The 19,806-nt window shown below is 47.8% G+C and overlaps 1 protein-coding gene across 2 annotated transcripts; it reads right to left on the minus strand.

Moving 5' to 3' along the window:
* Positions 1–456: 456 nt before the first annotated feature.
* CHRNB3 (cholinergic receptor nicotinic beta 3 subunit) lies at positions 457–15,302 on the minus strand. Of its 2 annotated transcripts, XM_064641050.1 has the most exons (6): positions 14,833–15,302; positions 11,173–11,324; positions 10,089–10,133; positions 4,044–4,153; positions 2,937–3,819; positions 457–2,068 (listed from the first exon to the last, which is right to left on the minus strand). In XM_064641050.1, exons 1-6 carry the CDS (start codon positions 14,873–14,875, stop codon positions 1,934–1,936), a joined length of 1,368 nt encoding a protein of 455 aa, XP_064497120.1. In that variant the 5' UTR covers positions 14,876–15,302; the 3' UTR covers positions 457–1,933. The 2 variants fall into 2 exon arrangements, with proteins under 2 accessions (XP_064497120.1, XP_064497122.1); XM_064641052.1 differs by lacking the exons at positions 11,173–11,324; positions 14,833–15,302 and adding an exon at positions 10,210–10,350.
* Between the last annotated feature and the right edge of the window lie 4,504 nt (positions 15,303–19,806).

Genomic DNA, 19,806 nt, shown 5'->3' on the forward strand with positions numbered 1-19,806 from the left:
AACAGCCTCCTGGCAGCAGTGCTCAGAGGGAATACCTATCACTACTTGAATTCAAGAGTGTGTTAAGTATTGGAAAGAAGAGCTTCCTGGCTGTTTTCCTATGGATATTTCACAGTACCAGCCAGGGGAACAAATGCAACTTACACAAGAAGAGAGGAGCAGCTGGCAGAAAGGTCAATGTGCAAAAATTTTATACCAATGTCTTATGTTAAGACATCTATCTATATATGCTAAACTAAATGGGTTTGTTCTAGGTTCCTTCAATACAATGACCAGATCTGATTGCTCCTTGCTCAAACTCACATATGGAGCTAAAATATTATGAGGACTTTCCAAGAATGTGACACCTCTGTTTGAATAGATTTGAGACCAGGCTTTTTAAATGGACTACAATCTAGCCTTGCTGACAATAAATCAACAACAAAGCCCAGTGTATAACCACTCTCACCCCAGGAATCATTCACTAAATACATCTTTATTAATAATAACTGCACAAGTAAACAGAATTTTCTGCATTGACACAATGAAATAGGATTATATTAATTTACAGAGGTTTGGAGTGCATGCAAAACCCAAGCACAAGAATACCTCTATATATTTTTAACACTTTCTCACCTACATCCCTGGGGAGACAGTTTCAAGGCTGCCTAAAGCTTTTACATACATTTAGATAGTAGAAAACTGGATCTCCAACCCCTCACTAGCCTTGAAAACATTTGCAAGTTCTGAATGGGATTTTCTACAGCACTCCAAGCTGGAAAACACTGCCCTAGCAAAAGTGGTGAGAGCTTCACCTGTGTGTTCAAGAGTTTCACTTGTGTGTTTTCTGTCACATCTCACTTAACAATTAAGAGCTGTTTCTAATTATGCAGGAGGATCCCATATAAATGAATCAAAGGAATAAAATTCTGAATTGCCTGGGAAACACGAACAAGCCAACATCCAAGGATGTATCCTCCTGGTAACCAGCCCACCCCACAGCACTCAGGAGAAACTCCACTCCTGCAACAACTGCAAGTTTCATTCGCCAAAAACAATGTTTGCAGCTTCCCCCCCAACCAAACTGTTCAGGAACATCACTGTTGCCTTAAGGAGCAGCATAACCATGTTCCTCCAAGCCATATGCTTCAGGTGATCTTCCACTTGTCTTGTGAACTTGCAGGTGAGAGAATCATAGTTTCTAAGTGTGGAACATAGGGAAAACCCTCACTTGTTCAGCCTTCCGGTTGAGCAGCAAGCAAAATTGCAAATAATACAGAACAGTGGGTAACACCTGGTAGCTTCCTGATGGCTGAGATGAGAGATGAGGTGTGCATGCCACGAAGGCTGGGCAGAATGCAGGTTCTGCCGCTGTCGAGCTGATCCTGCTGCAAGGTGAGGTCAGAGGACCAAGGTTTTGAACATCCCCTCTAAAAAGTATTTGTACTTTTTCTGGTGCACATGCTACGCAATCATCAGTTCTGACATGTGCATAAAGTAACCTGTAGAGATTTTGTGGGTTTTACTTGGAAACATAGATAACTGAGTACAGATTTGTGTTCCTACTGTAACTTCTGTTATAAAGTAGCATTTTAACTGGCAGATCTGCCTTTCAAGTGTGATCACTGTGCGAGAACTACTATTTCCAATTTTAACTAATAATCTTAGCTTTTATTGTAATATAACCAAGTTACCAACAAAATAATTATAACCCAGATGTGCAACCTCAGTTTACTTTAGGACTTGGCTGTGCACCCAGCCCTTCTCTGATTTCAGCAAAATCTGTAACTGGCAGAGTTATATGTAGATTGAAAGCACTGGTCAATGCTCACAATCAAACATCACCTTCCCTCATTCTTGCTATTGCTTCCCCTCCTGTACAACACAGACTAAGCTTGAAGGCACCACCATCCCTTGGCATTGTACTTATTGTATGCTACTGTGGGAGTATTTTCTACAAAGCATTGTTCAACCATATCCGTAATGCAGGTGTAAAGATGAGAACTGAACCCGTCACTGACACCACCAGAAATAACCACAGGAAAATCCGGTCCAGGACTTGAGCTACAAACTTCCAGTCTTGTACAACCTGGGAAGGACAGAGGGAAGACAAACATAAACATAACAAGCCTAGTACTTTGTTGATACTGCTACATGTATTTCAGCTCCCCAAATCTCTTTTTAAAATTAGAAGTTTGTAGCGTGCTGTATCTTAAAACTGACACAGACCACCTTTTCAGCACTCATAGCTGCAAATCACCCAGAACTCCAAAACAATTCCATAGTTCTACACACGTGGTAATCAGACTTTTTCAGCCTGTGTGAAAGCTTTTAGCTAGGTGTGCATGTGAAAGTTTACAGACTTAAAGCTTGAACGTGGCTCTATAGCGAACTGGGTTTCATTTCACTGAACTGCATTTCCCTTGCAGTGCCAGGATGAAGCTCTGGCACAGCGCTTGGACGCGGGCATTGCTTCGAGCACACGTGGTTCGACTGGCTTGTGTTTGCTTAAGTGATTTGTTGACTCAGATTGAGTACATGCAGGAGGGGAATTTTGAATTGCGAGTGCTGGCACAACCCTGCACACACAACAGTGCTATTTATTAAATGAATTCAAGGGACCTTTTCATTAAAAATGGCTGTTCAGAGGCTTCCAGATTCGCATGTATCCCAAACTCACACAGGACAAGGTTATTAAAATAATCCCAAACCAGGATTTCCTCTAGGAGAGTCTGCTGTGGCCTCTTGCATCTGTGAAGAGCTGGGACTCTCACATCACAATACACCTTGAAGCAATGTGTTGTCCCAAAACCCATATTATTTATCAAGGTCCAAGGAAGAACACGTCCCAGGTGAGAGCAGGAAAGAGAGGCAAAGGGAAAAGCATGCAGAAAAGGAAAGAACTTGCAAGCTATTGCTATCAAGGATACTGCGATCTCTCCTTGTCCTTCACCTACCTGTCTGATGAAATGCTCCTTTTTAACGTGCCTGGAAATGTACCGAATGGAGTCAGCGGCCTTTTCCAGAAAGGCAACGACAATTTTTTCTCTGTCTTTTGCTTGCCTGTATTTCTGCTTCCCCAGAAACTTCGATTTCAAGGTGCTTCCCTTTTCTTCAGCTTCTGAGAAGGAGTAGCGATCTACGTGGCCCTTCATGCAGAGCAGCCGAGGCAACTTCTGGAGAAAGAGTCTTTTAACCCAGGGAGCCATGGGATGGTAAGTTGCTGAGGATCGGTGGTGGACGTTGATGACAAACACAGTCACAATGATGGAGAGGGTCACAAAAATCATGATGAAGAGCAGATACTCACCGATCAGGGGGATGACTTTGGAAGAAGAAGGGATTATTTCCTCAATCACTAAAAGGAAAACGGTGAGGGAAACTAGAACTGACGTAGACAGTGAAAGTTTTTCCCCTTCATCTGAAGGTAGGTAAAACACCAGGACAGTTAGAAAAGACAATCCCAGGCAAGGTATTATTAAGAAAAGAGTATAGAACAGGGGAAGGCGTCTCAACACAAAGGAGTAAGTGACAAATGGGTAAGAGTACAGTCCGTCCTTCCTGTTGCCTTTCATACCTTTGGCATTTAAGATCTCCCACTCCCCATTATCAAAGAAGTCTGTCCTATCTACGTTTTCATCCACTAAAATCAAGTCCACCATATTGCCATCATATGTCCACGACCCAAACTTCATGGAGCAGTTCTGCCTGTCGAAGGGGAAGAAGGTCACGTCCATTGTGCAGGAGCTCTTGTAACTGGCTGGTGGTGTCCAGGTCACCACTCCATTGTACTTCACCACGGCTTTGGTCATCAGGGATCCTTCAAAACGTCCATCAGCACTGGGAGTTGGATAGGAAGAAACAGTACCAAGTTCAGGACTGTGTTTGCCCCAGTCCTACCACCTCTCAGCTCTGCTTTTTATCCCTTACCCGGAGCACAAGGGAAGCCAACATTCACACCGCCTAAAGAAGCAGCCCTGTGTCAGCACACCAAGCTTCATGGCAGCTGACATGCCTTGCCCAAGCTCTGGCCTAAGCTCTGACCAAGGAGCCATGTTACTCACTTTTCAAACAAAACAATGTCAGGAAGCCACAGAGACTCAGAGGGGACACGGATAGCAGTGATCCCACCGTATTCCTCTGGATTCCAGGAGAGCTTGTGGTCCATCCATTCCTGTAACAAAACAACAGAGTCCTCTGCCCACTCATTTGTAGCAGCCTCATTCCTTCCCCCAGCTCCTGCCTTCCCCCAGTGCTGCAGGGCCCCTGCTGTGCCCCTGCCCCTGCACAGCACAACGGGCAGAGCTTGGTGTAAGGCTGCTCAGACGCAGAGGGGATGCCAGGCGGGCATGGCTGGGGGATGTTAATTCCCACAAGCACTGCCCCTCCGTACACAGCTGGGACCCAAAAACCCATCCTGATGCAGGCAACCTCAAGGTAGGCACTCCTGGAGAGCACTTGACTCTCACTTCTCCTACCATCCTGCACAGCCCACCTGAGGGTAGTCAAAAGGAAGGAGCCACTTCCCTTTAGTACAGCACCTCTGCTTCCCTCTGTGGACCAGCCCATGGTGGTTTTGGCTGGCACGGACCCCACAGAAGAGCCAGGTGGCATGGTTACTACTACTTAAGTGTAAAAGAGGTGGCCTTTATTCACTTTTCAGTGGAGACATGGCTTTTTTTCTGTGAACAGAACACAGGACCTAATATCTGTGTTCATTATCCTTGCAAAAAAATCATTTTCTTTCATCAGAAAGACCTGTACACTATTGCAGCTTTTTCAGATGGAGAGATAATAAAAAAGTGGCTCCAGCAATCTGGAGATTGCCACGGAAATGCAGTGGAAAATCAGCTCCCTGATCTCTGTTCATTACAGATGAGGATTTTCACTTGCCCACAGAAACAGCAGCGATAAGACACAAGTCCTGTAGACTGCAGCCAAAACCAAGAAGCAGAAGATGAACCAGTTTCCATTACGCTCCAGCACTAAGGAATCTCCAGGGATGTGGGGGCCTCAGCCTTCCCTGGACAATTTCCTCCACAACTTAAGGAAGAACCAAAAAATCTGTATTCTCTGATTCCTCTTCCACTGTGTTGTTCCCCTATTACTTCTTTGATTCCACACGTGTTTCACAGCTATACCTACAGACACTTGTTATTGCAACGCTTTGCAGTGTGGCAGCAACCCAGAGCCTCAGCAGAGACCTAAACAGAGACAGGGAGAGTGAACATCCTGGTCCTCCAGGCGTAGGGAAGGGATAGGGCCCAAGGTCAAGGCTAGGTGGTTGGTAGACCCCTCCTAAAACGTGGCACAAGACACAAGCAAAGGAGGCAGTTGCTCAGGGTGACACCATGGCAGAGTTAATGGCCCCACTACCTGCACCAGAAGAGATATGCACCTATTCTCTGAACTGCCCAAATGGCTGGTATCAGGTATCAGGCATGGCTTTCCACCCCTTGCTCCTGAAGAAGGGATGGGAGCTGTTCAGGTGTGGAGAGAGGGGTCATTGCTGCTCTCAGCCTCAGCATCAGGAACAGAAAACACCACTTTTCATGTGAACTTTCTGAGGCTGGGTATCTAACAGATGTTTACGGCAGCCTGGGCTGTTAAGTGGTCACAGTCTCACAGATGTCCTGGACACTTCCTGTAATAGGTGCAACAAGGCTTAGGCTGGAAACATACATCATTCAAGGGGCTAGTCAGGGCTGATAGCAGCAGCCAACACAGTCAGCTTGTAGCCTGCATTAATACAAGAGTAGCAAATACCCTGTGACCCACCTGGAGATATAATCATCCCTCTGGAGTTGAATTGGAGCAGGCCCTTGGCCTGGGCTATTTGCTGCATCTGTAACACTCCTCGCTTCTCCCCGCCCTGCATTGATTTCTCTCCCAGCTAAAGTGCTCTTTCATGTCTGCAAGGCAAATGGTTGTATGCCTTCTTACTAGAGCAGAAAATAGGATGTGTGCAGATTTTGAAGTTGAGCAGTTTAGAAAAAATAGGAATCTCCCTGTGGGCTATGCTGACACGTAGACAGCAGGTCCCTTCCTCTCTTCTCCCTTTCTTCCAAGCTGCTCCAGACCTTCTAATTGCTCTTTCTTTTCTCCAGTTCTGTCAAATTCCTATCTCTGTGCTGTCACTCAAGAGCTTAACCCATAGAAAGTGGACCAAGAAACACAGGATCCAGATTCTCAACCCTTAGTTTACTCCATAGTTTGCCTGAGTCCAGATACTTTCTTATCAACCACTAAAAGCTTCTCTGCACCTTGTGTGTTTCTGCCTGCATGCTCATCAAGTCCCACCATCTTAAGCATAAGGATATTTTAGTTTAACCAAAAAATTAAAATTCTTGGATTTAAGTTTTTACCCACCTAAGAAAAGTCAGACTCTTGCAGAGAAATGGTGAAGGTAATCAAGAGTAGTCAGTGTGGATTCACTAAAAATAAATCATGCTTGACTAACCATATTGCCTTCTATGATGAAACAACTACCTGGGTGGATAAGGGGAAAGCAGTGGGTATTGTCTACCTTGACTTCAGCAAGGCTTTTGACTGTTTCTCACGACATCCTTGTAGGCAAACTCTGGAAGCATGAACTGGATGAGAGGACAGTGAGGTGGGTTGAGAACTGGCTGAATGCAGATCCCAGAGTGTCATAATCAGTGGCAGAGGGTCTAATTGAAGGCCTGTCACTAGTGGTGTCCCCCAAGGTTCAATACTGGGCTCAGAATTATTTAACTTATCTATCAATGACTTGGATGAAGGGGCAGATGCCTCCTCAGCAAATTCACTGATGACACAAAGCTGGGAGGAGTGGCAGCGCCTCAGAGGGCTGTGCTGCCCTTCAGAAGGACCTCGACAGCCTGGAGAGTTGGGCAGAAAAGAACCTTCTGAAATTCAACAAAGACAAATGCAGGGTCCTGCACCTGGGGAGGAATTACCCCAGGCACAAGTAAAGGTAGGGGGCCGACGTGCTGCAAAGCAGCTCTGTGGAGAACAAGCTGTGCCGGTGGACAGCAAGCTGTCCATGAGCCAGCAGTGTGCCTGTGTGGCCAAGAAGGGATCCTGGGGTGCTTTAGGAAGAGCATTGCCAGCAGGTCGAGGGAGGTGATCCTGCACCTGAACTGTGGCCTGGTGAGGCACATCCAGAGCTGTGTTCAGTTCTGGGCTGCTCAGGACAAGAGAGAGATGGAGCTCTTGAATTGAGTCCAGAAGAGAGCAAAAAAGACAATCAAGGGACTGGAACATATCTGCTATGAGGAAAGCTGAGGTTGTTGGGCCTGTTCAGCCTCCAGAAGAGACAACTGAGGGGGAACCTCGTCAATTATATAAGTATCTGAAGGGAGGGTGTCAAGAGGATGGATACAGGCTCTTCTCAGTAATGAGCAATAGGACAAGAGGTAATGGGCAGAAACTGATGCAGAGGAAGTTCCACATGATTGAACATGAGGAAGAACTTCTTTACTGTGCAGGTGACCGAGCACTGGAACAGGTTGCCCAGAGAGGTTGTGGAGTCTCTCTCACTAGAGACATTCAAGAACCATCTGGATGTGATCCTGTGCAATGTACTCTAAAATAACAGGGCTTAAGCAGGGAGATTGGAGCAGATGACCTACAGTGGTCCCTTTCAAAAATACCCATTCTGTGATTCTATGATTGTGATTCCCCCTCAACCTCAAACACCCAGGGTGAAGGACAGACTTCCCTCACCTACCCAGCAGCTGCAGAAGGAGAATGTCTAATGTCCCTCTGTCATTAGAGAGTTCTGGTTTGTTTTAGTGTTTTTCACTTTTCCCAACCCAAATGAAAAAAACAAATTAATTCTGTTTGGTTTTATGTACTTTTTTCCTAGATGTTGTGCTTATGCATTCTAATAATCTCCCAAGCAGTGGATTGCATGTGGACAAGTTAAAACTAAGCCTATACAAATGCACAATTCCCAGAGCAGGATACCTGTGTCAGGCTACAGGTGTTTAGTGCACAGCCTGGTGTTCTGGGGCCACCTGAATGTGTGAAAATCAGAATCTGTGCCTCATTTTCTGCTCCCTTCGCATTTCATTTGGGTCTTGGTGCTCTCAGCCCATCAGACTGAGAAGGGGTATTAGAAACAGCACCAACTCCAGAGAGCCCAGCTCAGCAACTCTGGAAAATCACAGGGCTGAGCTCCCTGGGGAGCTGCCCTGGCTAAAATCTGAGCACAGCCTCCAAAGGCCTCTAGAGAAGTCGGTGTGTCTACAGTGCACACTTCTGGGTACATCCTTCTTTTAGCATAGGCAAAAGGATGAGACAAAGTGCCCTGGTTCTCTTCCACGCCCAAGAGACATTGAATGGATGGTGGCACGTCCCTAATGTCTGCAGCATGTTTGGAGTAACCTCCAGCAGAACCTGACTTGCCACAGTAAGAGAGGTGACCCAAGCTCCAGGCTGTGACGCTGGGAAGTCACTGCTGCAATACAAACAGGGTGCTCAGCATGGGAGGGTTAACCCAAAATGTTCCCACGCAGGTTTAAGCAGCAATGGAGAGAGAGTTGGCAGGTGCCTATCTGTATTAGCTTCTCAGACCTAATACCCTTGGACAGTCTGGACTTGCGTTTGGCCTCCTGGTGGGAGTCAAGGTCCCCCTCCTCTGCAGCCACTGTAATGCAGGTGAAGACATCACCCAGCCAGAGGGATGAGGCTGCCCTGGGCCACATGAGACTGCTGTCCTAGACTGAGCAAGCAGCCAGCTCTTCCCTAAGAAGAAGGAGAAAACCAAACCCAGGAATATTCTATCAAAAGCTGCAAAAGGCTGTAAAATCTTTTGGGGGACACTTGTAGGAACAGAGAGAATGAGAAGGGTGAAATGGGTTGATTTCACAGCTGCAGGCTGCAGGGCTTGGATCTGCAGGGGAGGGTGGGTGCTGCAGCCTGCGAGGAGAGTGGATGGGAGGGGGGACAGGACAGAGGAGGGCACAGGGGTGACCTCTGTAAAAGGGCTCTGCTGTCTGCCCAAGTGGACACTCAAAGTAAAGAAGTCAAGACCTGTCCCTGTGCACAACAGGGGCTCTGCAATTGCAGCTGAAGGTGAGGAAAATGTAATACCACAGATATTTTAGGGCAGGCTTTCAGCATCTGGATTTGGATCAGAGGCAAATTCCTCCAGCAAAAGGAGAAATTCCTGTCTATCGTGTAGTGAGGGGAAGCCTGAGCTTTTCCCTCTTCAAGGGAGAGCATCTTTGAACACAATGTCCATATAGTTTTTAGGGGTCTTGCTCCACCCAGAAGCTCACACTCACTGCAGCACTACAGGACCCAGACTGAGACAAAATCTGAGCCACATTTCTCCCCCACCAGCCCAGGGACCCCCAGGGACCTTTTTCCATGGCATGATTTCAAGTGCAGCTCGTTTTTTATGTCCTCAGCCTGGGATCAGCTGACATGTTTGTAGATACTCACATGGCTGAGAGACTTAAAATAATTGTCACAAGGTCAATAAGCTGGTGCAATGTAACCTAAACCAACAGCAGTGTTCTTCAGGACTGAAGACAAAAAGAGACCTAGCAGTTCAACTTGCACCGTTCCTGCATTTGTATAAATCACTGTCACTTCCAGAACCAGTTATGTGAGAGAGATATGATTAATTTGCTACAGGTTTTATTGGAGAAGGGTGTATGGGTGTGTGTGTAACATGCTGGCCTTTTCTTTTTCTTTACATATACCAAAGAATGAAGAAGAAAGCTATCTGAGGCACCACTCTTACCTCAGGCAAGGGAGACAGTACTTGTGTGACCTCTAAGTCTGAGACAGGATAGTCCCTCAGGGCACACTCAACATCCCAGGGATAGCCACTGCAGTATCAGGTGTGTTGCTTCCCTGAAATACAGCTGGCTTGAGGAAAAGAGGGTACCCTATGTCCTAAAGGCCCACCTGACTGCTTTTCTGTCTCTTTATGCATTTTCTGAAGTGACAAGACTGAAGTAAAAATTTCAGGCAAGGTAATATGATGCAGCCTTTGTCTGGCCACTCAGCACCATGAAATGGGATGGATGACACAGTGGGCAGCAGACTGGGATGGCCACTCAGGTCAGTAGCCCCACATGGGGAAAGGGGAGATCTGACGTGGTTTAACTTACCTGTTTCAGCCACACGTTGGTTGTCATCAGCTGATTCTTCTCATCCTAGGGTGACACAAGATAGAGAGGACTGCAATATGAAAACAGACAGTAGAAGCAGACCTAGCCCGCTGAGTCCTACCCTGTGCTGAGATGAGGAGATCCCTGTGGTCCTGTTTCCCCGTGAGCCTGGGCTCTTCAGTCACTGTTGGGGGAAATGAACTGACTTCCTGGGTGCTGTCCCTGCTCTCACTGGGAGCTCCTGCAGCTGGAAAACGGCGGGTCTGGCATTTCACAGGAGCTCAAAGGCATCGAATGCCAAAAAACAGGGAGGCAGAAGGGCTCAGCCAGCCAGTGGTGTCAGGTCGCACACACATGACTGTGGGCTCACAGGGTGGCTCAACTCCCCACACTGCTCAGCCTAGAGGGAGTCTGGGAAGATACAAGCTGAAACGTTGTCCTGAATATGTAAATAAAGCACAAAATTAGAGTTTGTCTTCCACAGCACAAGAGGACACTGCCAGGGGCTGAGGGATGTAAGGAGCACACTGTTATGTAGGTACCTCTGGGCCTTGTGGAAATTCTGCTGTGCATTGCAGTGGAAAGGGAAGGGAAAATTTCCACATGGGCAAAAACATGGGATTGACTCTTTTGCCTCTAGAGTTTTATCTGAGTAACCAGCTGGGTTAAGACATGAACTGCCTTTGGCCTGGAGACAAGCTTGCTTAGAATGAATAATATCCAACCAGCTCTACTCTTTCTCGCCCACCCTGCCTTGTCATTAAACTGCAAACACAGATGCCAGGGACTGTCTGGCATGGGTTGTTTGATAAAAACCTGATGGACATTAGGCCTTACTTCCTGAGAACAGGAGGGGAAAAAGGACCTTCAGGTTTCCTTCAAAACAAATGAGTCCTACAGCCCATGCTGTGTGTGGGGCAGAAGGCCATAGCACCATGTCACGCTCGGCCTTTTGCTGCCCAACCATCCCTGTGCATTCCATGCGTGAGCAGGCAAAAGCCAACAGCATCACCAGCCCTCCCAGGTGGATACATGGCTCTCTATAAAAGAAGGAGTGTTTTGCCAAGCCTGATGCAACACTTACCACATCCACAAGCTGCGATATCTTTAATCCAAAGAAGACTTTGATGGTGTCGTTGGAGTTTTGCACAGGACGGATCCATTTCTGATAGCCTTCAAATAAGTGCCTGAGGAGCGCATCCTCGTTTTCAGCGATTGAACTGAAGGCATCCACGTCTGGAAGAGAACAACACAGAGTGGGGACAGGCCAGAAAGCAGACATGGAGAAAGCCACGACATGAAGCAGTGAGGCAGAGCGATGATGTGAGACAAATTTGCCTCTGGGCAGCTCTTGTCTTGTACAGTAAAATCTGTAGGAATTCAGATGCACAGAGCCTCAGCAGAACCTGAGGCCAGCAGAACCCTGGCCTTTTTGTCTTGGGACAACACACTTGCCCAGTCTTTCTTGTTTATTACTCTTTAGAAGACCCACAGGCTCAGAACATCAGGTTCCCTCTTTCACTCTTGAGTAGCAAATATCCAGCCTGATAAAAAAAAACACCTTGAGAAAGAGTTCTGATATTTCAGATATCTATGCTGTACCACAGAGAGCTGGAGCCACAGGGGAGACCTGGTCACTGTGGGGCAAACCCCAGTTAGCTAGCTGTGGCAGTAATTCACTGTGGGCAACTCAGGGTCCAGGGATTTCACTTGCACTTGGCCAGTTTCTGTGGCCTCTCTGAGATGGAGGCTGTTCTGCACAAGGATTGGGGTGGTGGGATTTCCTCGCTGTGAGACAAGCCTGAGGGAGCCTCATGCAGCACTTGAAAGTGAATCCTCCTTCTGGGATTAACCAGGGGATAGCAGCAAATCACCCAGAAAGCTGAATTCTCCCAGTGGACAGGTGGGGCAGGTAGGCAATATCAAAAAGCAAAGGGAGCTCATCTGGCAGCAGCAGGAGCTGGATGATGCAGCCAGGGTCAGGTCTGCCCTGGCAAGCAAGGCAAGCACAGAGGCATGATAGGCTGTACCTGCAAGACCTGGGACTCCCACGATCACTGACACCATGCTCTCCCTTCTCCTTGTTACTGGGAAAGGGGAAGGGCAGTTCAGACCCTCCAGCCTTCCTAAAATTTCATCCCCACTCCCTGTGATGCCAAGGTCCAGACATGACCTCCACCCCTTCCCTTGTGAGTACACACAGCACACAAGGATGAGAGGGATTTTACCTCTCTTCAAAGCCACCATGAAGGAAAAAGGAGCTCCTGCTGATTGACCCCATACTGCTGGGGTGACAGCCAGTATTGCTGTGTCAGCAGTCAAAGGGGATTCCACAGGGTGCTGCCCGGGGCCCAGCTCATGCCGTGCCAGCCCCGGGGTGAGCCCCCTGTGCCTGGATTGCCAGCCATCAGGTGCAGGAGGGGTCACGGCCGAGGGACAGTGCAAGGGCAGGACTGTGGGAGAGTCTGGGCAGGAGGGCACAGTTAATGGGCTCACACACACTGTGCAGCAAACGTGAGAGTCAAGGCAGCCCCCAGAAGGGTCTCTATGCCACAGGGAGAGAGGAGAGGGCATCTGAGCCCAGCAGGTCCTCCAGAGAGAAAACTGGAGGCAGAGGGTAGTGCTCTGTCACATACATGGAAGAAAGTATATAACCACAGACCACTGTCTCTATCCATTTCCCCTTCCCCAGCAGCTGCTGCACATCTCCTGGGCAAGACAGGCTGTGCAGCCTCCTCTACCTCAGCGGGGTCTGTCTGAGGCTGTGGGCAAGGCAAGACCTGGCAGCAAGCAGCACAGCTGAAGGACTGCCTAAAGCAAAAACCTGCTCTCATGCCAGAGCTTTCCATGGGACAAAATCATTCCCCCATGCAGACTGAATTCTCTTAAGATAGAACAAGGTCCAAGCAACACTGCTGTCCCCAGCTTCCAGACACAGCAAATGACTGTTCCTCTGTGAGGAGCTATAAACACTGAAATCTAATGATTGCCACTCACACAGGGTGACAATTAACTTTCCTGTCACATGTTCTAGCACAAGCTGTGTTTGTCCCCTGTGCTTGGAATGCAGCTGTGGTGGGGTTACTAATCCCGTGGGGGGGACAGAGGCTGGCTGGTTAGAGGGAGCTTTCAAGCTCATTTCCACCTGCCCTGTCCCACAGCCAGGAATGGCTCATGCAGGTGACAATACAGGTTATAGCAACTCCTGTGGCCACCCTTTGCCTTGCCCCTTTGTCACAAGACCTTGAAGTCTTCTATTTCCAGCTGGGAACCACAAATGTCCCTTCTGCTTGTTCCAGGGCCTCTTTTCATGCCAGGGATTTTTCTAGCTCCATCACAGCAAATTAAGGACAGAGTGTGGGGTCTATCCTAGGAAAATAGATTGGCTGCCCAAACATGCCAGACAGGCATTGCATCCACAACCAAAGGAGGAGAAAGAACACATTTCTTCCTCCTCACTACCCACAACCTCAGTGGTCCAATCCCCTGACACATAAGACTCTCTGCAGAGACTCTGTCTCCTAAAGTTTTCACCTTCCCTTTAGGAGCTTCATAGGAATATATGGTTGTTAAAAACAGGAAATTTAATGGAAAAGCCATTGAATAGAAAAATCCATAACACCTAAATATGCAGGATCAAAATCAGCTTTGTCTTAATGCTAGAATACATTCCTCTGGGTTTATTTGGGTGTGACTTCCCGCACACATACATGCAGCCACACACCCTGTGTGTCGGTGGTTGTTTGTTCAACATCCCTCATAAGAAAATGGTGCCATTTCACAGCCTTACACAAAGTTCAGGAACCCTAATGCTCCAAGAGGGTGTAGAAGAGAGGTGACAAAGCTGTTTTGGGGGATGGATGTGTTGATTCTCATCTGCTGGGGAAGCCACACAAAAGAGTGAAAAAGAGAAGTCTCACAAAGAATTAAGTCAGAAAGAAGAAGGTTGCTGCCTTTGTAAGGCAGCCTCAGTACCTGTACAAACACAGTTTAAAAGCAGAAGCTATTAATGGGAAGTAAGACATGTCAAGTGTGAAAACAGCCTAACAGTTTCTTTGATCAAGACCCATCTGATGAAGAAGCCAGCTAATGCCATGGAGAAAACACTGAACAAAGTAGCACTGCCTTTGAAAAAAACAGAGAAACAGCCACAGGACAGATACATCCCTGACTGGTGCACAGAGGAGGCAAAAGCTGGGGAGCTCCCTGGTAGGTTACCATGTATGCAAGTACCCGAGCACTGTTTGCCATCCCCACTCTTCCCCATGTTTTTGTTTCTCTCTGTGGTCTGTGCAAGCAGCAGTTCCGCACCGGTGCAGGAACAGGAGTGTTGAGGCAGGAAGCCTTCTAAACAAATGTGCAAAACACCCTAAGAAATACAGACAGGACAATTAGCCTTTCATCAGTTTGCCTGAGGCATTTCAGTTTCCCCTCTTGGTGATGGAGATTCTCCTGTGATTTCCTTTAGCAGTGAGAGTCAAGCTTAGGATTTTTTCTGTTACTTTCTAGCCCACAACCGCCCTGCCACCAGTTATTAAAACCTTGTTGTGAAACTGCCTGTGGTTGCAACACAAAGGCAGCAGCTGATATAAGCCCCTTTTGCTAGTCAAACCTGGGTTAGAGGAGGACCAAGGGAAGCCAGTATTCACCTTAACCCAGAAAACAGCAAAGCTAAGAGCCCAGTAGAAAAAAAAGATCTTGACCACCTGCAGCTCATCTTGTAAGAAGAAGAAATCACACCTACCTGAGTGGCTCAGACACAGAGCAAAGAGCACCAGGGACAGCATGGGCACCGCCGCGGCTTCTCCTTCAAATCTGATCTTCTGTTTTCAGAAGCAAATCGGTCTCATCTTACTAGGGGACTAAAACAATCTAGTTGAAAACCAAGGGGGACAGCTGAGTCTGCAAGGCAAGGCAGCACCTTTCTAGCCTTATCTTGCCCTCGTTGTGACACTCGGTAGATCACACTTCATTGATTTTCAGTCAGCTGTCACATCCCGTAAGTCTAAAACAGGGCTCTGGGTCCTAAACTCTGACTGATCTGTTTGTGGCAGTATTTGGGTGGCTAGAGCCACTGCAGTCTAGGAGTATAAGAGAGGCAAGTCTTTTAAGGAGGAGAAATGTCTTTCACTATACTGCTAATTACAGCTGGGGAAAAAAAAAACAGGCTGCAGATCAAACCCGAAGATAAATCACATGCCTCAAAGATTTCCTGTTTGCTCCAGCTGTATCAGTTGTCTAATAATAGAGGCAGACTCCCTACAGACCTAACTTAGCTTATTCATTTTTCATACTACACTTGCCGTTTTACAGCCATAAAATGGATTTTGGGGGGAAAAAAATGCCAGTAAGATATAGGTGGGTAGACAACGCTGATTTCTAAATTTATATCTCATCACCCTTACACAAAACATCACAGACAACAGCACAGAAGTGCTTGCACAGTACTAATCATTGGCACAGCTTAATAGAGTATGTTGCCCCGGGGTCTTGTGTTTAGCAATGAGAGTGATGGGGCCTTTGGTTATTTAGCCAGTTCCTTTGTAAGTGTCAGCCCTCCACAGTGACACCGTGGACAGGGCTTCTTTCAGAAACAGCCAGAAATCGCTGATAATCAAAAGGGATGCACATTCCTCTTTTCCTGTTATCCTGCCATTCCTCTGCCAAAGGATATCAGGATCTTCTCTGTTTTCTTTTCAAATGAAAGTCCCTTTGCTATCCCTTTCAAAAGAGCAGTTACCCCATAACTTCTCGAGTTCAAGGAAGAGGGGTCCAGAATTCTTTTAGTTTGCCCCCGGCCGAAAACTCTTCCTGCTTTGATTTATTCTTACTGGCTGTTTAATTGCTTGCTGACTTTTATATGGGAAGTCTGGGTTTTATCCAGCAACATTGGGTTCAGTTCTTGCAGTGGCCCAGATTTTGGTACAGTCATAAGCTATGTGATTCAGATTTGCCTTATCTAAGCTCTTCGCAGGGGATTGATAACTGTCAGCTGTAACCTTATCAAATTATATTCAGCTTCCTGGAATGAAAAAGTTGTCATTTAAGTGCGGTTCAAAGTCACATTGCTGCTACAAGTAACGTTCTTGTACTGTCCTATCAACTTATTCTTGCTTCTGTGGCCTTGCAGCCTGCCTCATCCATAGCTCTTGGGCAGGCCACCGGCAGCAACTCAGTGAGCTTCCTTTTTGCACTGCTGTGCTGCACACGGGAAATCTGCAAGGGCCCTCGTCAGTTCCTCGGTTCTGCCAGTGTTCACCCGGCAGGGCTAGAGGAGCAGCTGGCTTCCTCTGCACCTTTCCTCGTCCCAGATGCAGAAGGCAAGTCAAAAACAAGAGAGCTACCAAAAACTGCCTTGAAGGAAGTGTATTGTCATCACCAGCTGCTGGCACTACCAGACTGCTCAGCTGACCCGTCAGATGCAGACCAGGCACAAGCACACAACTCGTTGAGATACACAGAAAGGGTCCTTTTTTTTTATGCTGGCATCAAAGGAACAGCAGTCATCTGGTTGGAATGGTGTGGACAGACAGCACCACAATCTGCCATAAAGTTGAGTGGGGACTAAACACAATTATTCTCCCCAATGTAAATTTTTGTGTAACAAAGCTACCCTTTTAAAATGATCTCTGCAGACTAGCCCACGCTTTCCACCATGTTTGTGGTCCTCTACAGGACTCAGCACTCTCAGGGCATCATCCAGCATTTTTATTTCATGACTGCAAGCCCCAGCTTTGCCCACTGATGCCTCTGACTGCAGTTACTGACCGAGAGCATGTCCAGGCATTGCTCTGTTAGACAACACAAGAGAAACTTGTTTTTCATAAGGCTTTAATGTGCTGCCTTGTGGTAATGGAGTTAATTTATTAGCTGGCTATAGGAGTAGGCTTTTTGCTAGTACATGATAGTTGCTTGGAGGGAAATATGAAGTATGGTTGCATTTCCATTGTCCCCACCCACTGCTAGATTGTGACAAGAGGTAAGGACCTACCTTGCCTGGTCTTTGTCTTCCAGTGTTATTCAACAGCCAGAGGAGGGTGTTGGAGAAATAAATTCTGTTTGCCTGCTGGTGGTGTTTTCTGTTTACAAGTCTTTATTAATCCATACACCTCCAACATTTTGGAAAGGGAGGTACACATGGCAGGCCATGAAGCCTGAGGAGCATCCCCCCTGAGGCAGCAAATTAATTCTTGGGTAGAACTCTACTTGTGGCAGTATTCAAGTGGCTGTTCCCTATCAAGAAAACGCCTTTGATTTTCCACAGGTTTCATGGGATTTGTAACAGAGATGAGGCTGCAATTCCAGGCTGCAAAGAGCTGAGAACTGCCTGACTAAAGGCAATGCTGGAGCTGGGTCTCAACCACTAGGTAGCAAAAATGCCAATAAAAAGAAAAAGAGAAATCCCTCTTGAGGCACAAATTCATCAGTTTGAGCCCACGTGGTTAATGTTAGGAGCAACTGAAAACTCGAGGTTATGATGGAGAGTGCTAAGCCGTGTTACCTGAAGGCAGCACACAGCCAAGTATGGAAAACACATATTCCAGGGAGAGGTGGCAGTGCTGGCTGGCAATCAGAGGGTGGGCAACCTGGACTAAAGTGAGAAGGATGGTCAAGAGGAAGGACACGGATGGGAGATGTTCTGAACCAGAACTGTGAAGCCTCGTTTCCAGAACCAAGAGCCAAAGTGGAATTTGATGCCCCACTGGGTTTGTCAGCTTTCTCCTCAGTAGGGAGGAGAAAAGAGATGCTGCAGAGGTGAGTCTGTTGCAGCAACTATGGGACAGGAGACTCCTTCAGGTGGATGTGCCTTCTCCCTCCCAAACCCATCTCAACTTCCCTGCTCCCTGGGGGTGGTATGCCAGGAGCCAAGGAAGGCACACTCAGAGTGCAGGATTTGTGATGGAGCCAGGCTTCCCAGAGCTCCCAAGGGAGGACTGACTACTTTTGTACCATCTGGCACCACACAGGAAGCCAGCAGAAAAATACCAGCCCTGAAGGGGTGAGGAAGGGTTTCTGGAGCAAAGGTGGGGTGGGAAACAGCAGAACTCCTGGATCCTCATCTTTGCCCTGGGCACTTCTCAGGTCCTTTCTGATCTCAGTTTTGGCCACCAGCAGACACCTCTCCCCACCAAAACGTGCTTCTTAAAATGTGCATCTTTGCTGGGCAAGACATGTTTTTAGCCATCTCACCAGTAACTTTAGCAAGACCAGACACTTCCATGTGCCAGAGGGCACAATTTGGAGCCAGCCATCCACCTGCCCATACACCCTGAAACCTCTCTGCTCTCCTCTGGCTTCCTGTCCCCCCAAAACACTCTCCTGCTTTCTCTTGGTTTGCTTACAGGCCCCAGCAAGCAAACCCCATTCAGTGTCTCCCTAACCGCTGTTTACCCTCTAATCCCTTCCTCCTCCTCCTCCTCCTCCGTGCACCCTTTTCCGGCAGGCAGCTGCCCCGCATCCCACTGTCCTTCATCTCTACCGCGGTGCCGCAGCACTTTCCTCCTCCACCTCCTCCTCCTTCGTTTTTTCCTCTCTCACACCGAGCGGAGGTGCTCTGACCTTTTCCCTCGCCTTTTCCCTGTCCCGTCCCCGCTGTCCCAGCTCCCCGCCGTGGCAGGACGCGGGCAGCGCAGGCAGCACCGCGCGGGGTGCCCAGGGCCCTGCTGAGTTAAGGACTCCCCGGAGGATTTCGGAGGGCGTGGATATAACTGGTGCGTCGGACTTGTCGGTGCTGCGATGCATAGTGCACGCTGCGTGAGCTCTGTTCGGGAGATCAGCCTAACACGCGTGGCTTTGCGACCTCGTGCTTGGAATCACGCACTTGTCTGTGTGTCAGCTAGGGAACAAGCAGACACTTAGCACAGCAGGCTCGGAAAGCGCTGATGGGCTGCCAGAGCTGAATTTACTTTCAAATTGCGCCCAGGCAGCTGTTTCAGCTGTGACCAGGCTCTGCAAGTACAGGGACAAGGTTCGGCAGAACAAGGGCCGTTTCAGTCCTTGGCTTCCTTGGCAGTTTCCTATCACGAGAAGCCTCTGCCTCCACCACGTTTATGTGAATGCATGCTTGAGACAGTGCTGAGTCCCTGTGCCTTTTGACAGCACACAGTACCTCAACTGCCCGCTGCCCATTTCCCTGTAAAAACCTCCCACTGCTTCACTGGGACTGGAGACATGTAGGGACTTGGGCTCTTTGGAGATGCACAGGCTCATAACCGCTGTAGGCACATTATTATTTCTAACAGATTGTCCTCTGCATTAGAGTCTTTGTTTTCTTTTTCCAGTTCTAACTTTACGGTGAGGTCTCATTCAGGAGGTGGCACCATGTCTCAGGGCACTCTGATCACTTCCTGCATTTTGGTGGCACTACCTAGCTTTGAATATGGAAATCTTTGAAACTATTTGTTCTGAGTTGATAACAAAGATCTGGCTCGGCTCTGCTGTTTTCTCAGCCTGTCTTTCCATTTCATCTGGCTGATTGATCTCTGCTTTCATAAATGCTCCTCGCAGCCCAAATTTTATCCGCAGCATCCTGGACTTGCTGTTCAGATGTCAAGGCTTGGAAGACTTCAGGGGTAGGCAAACTACTAGTGAGGGCCAAGACTTTGCAAAGTGTGAGAGAAAACTCTGTTTTAAAGATAACTTCTTCAGGAGCATCAGAGAAACTTTGTTCATGCCTAGCTCTGCATCAACCTGTTTGCCTCTCATTTTCAGTGGTAAC

The sequence above is a fragment of the Pseudopipra pipra genome, chromosome Z (assembly GCF_036250125.1).
Source record: "Pseudopipra pipra isolate bDixPip1 chromosome Z, bDixPip1.hap1, whole genome shotgun sequence".
NCBI classification, from domain to species: Eukaryota; Metazoa; Chordata; class Aves; order Passeriformes; family Pipridae; genus Pseudopipra; species Pseudopipra pipra.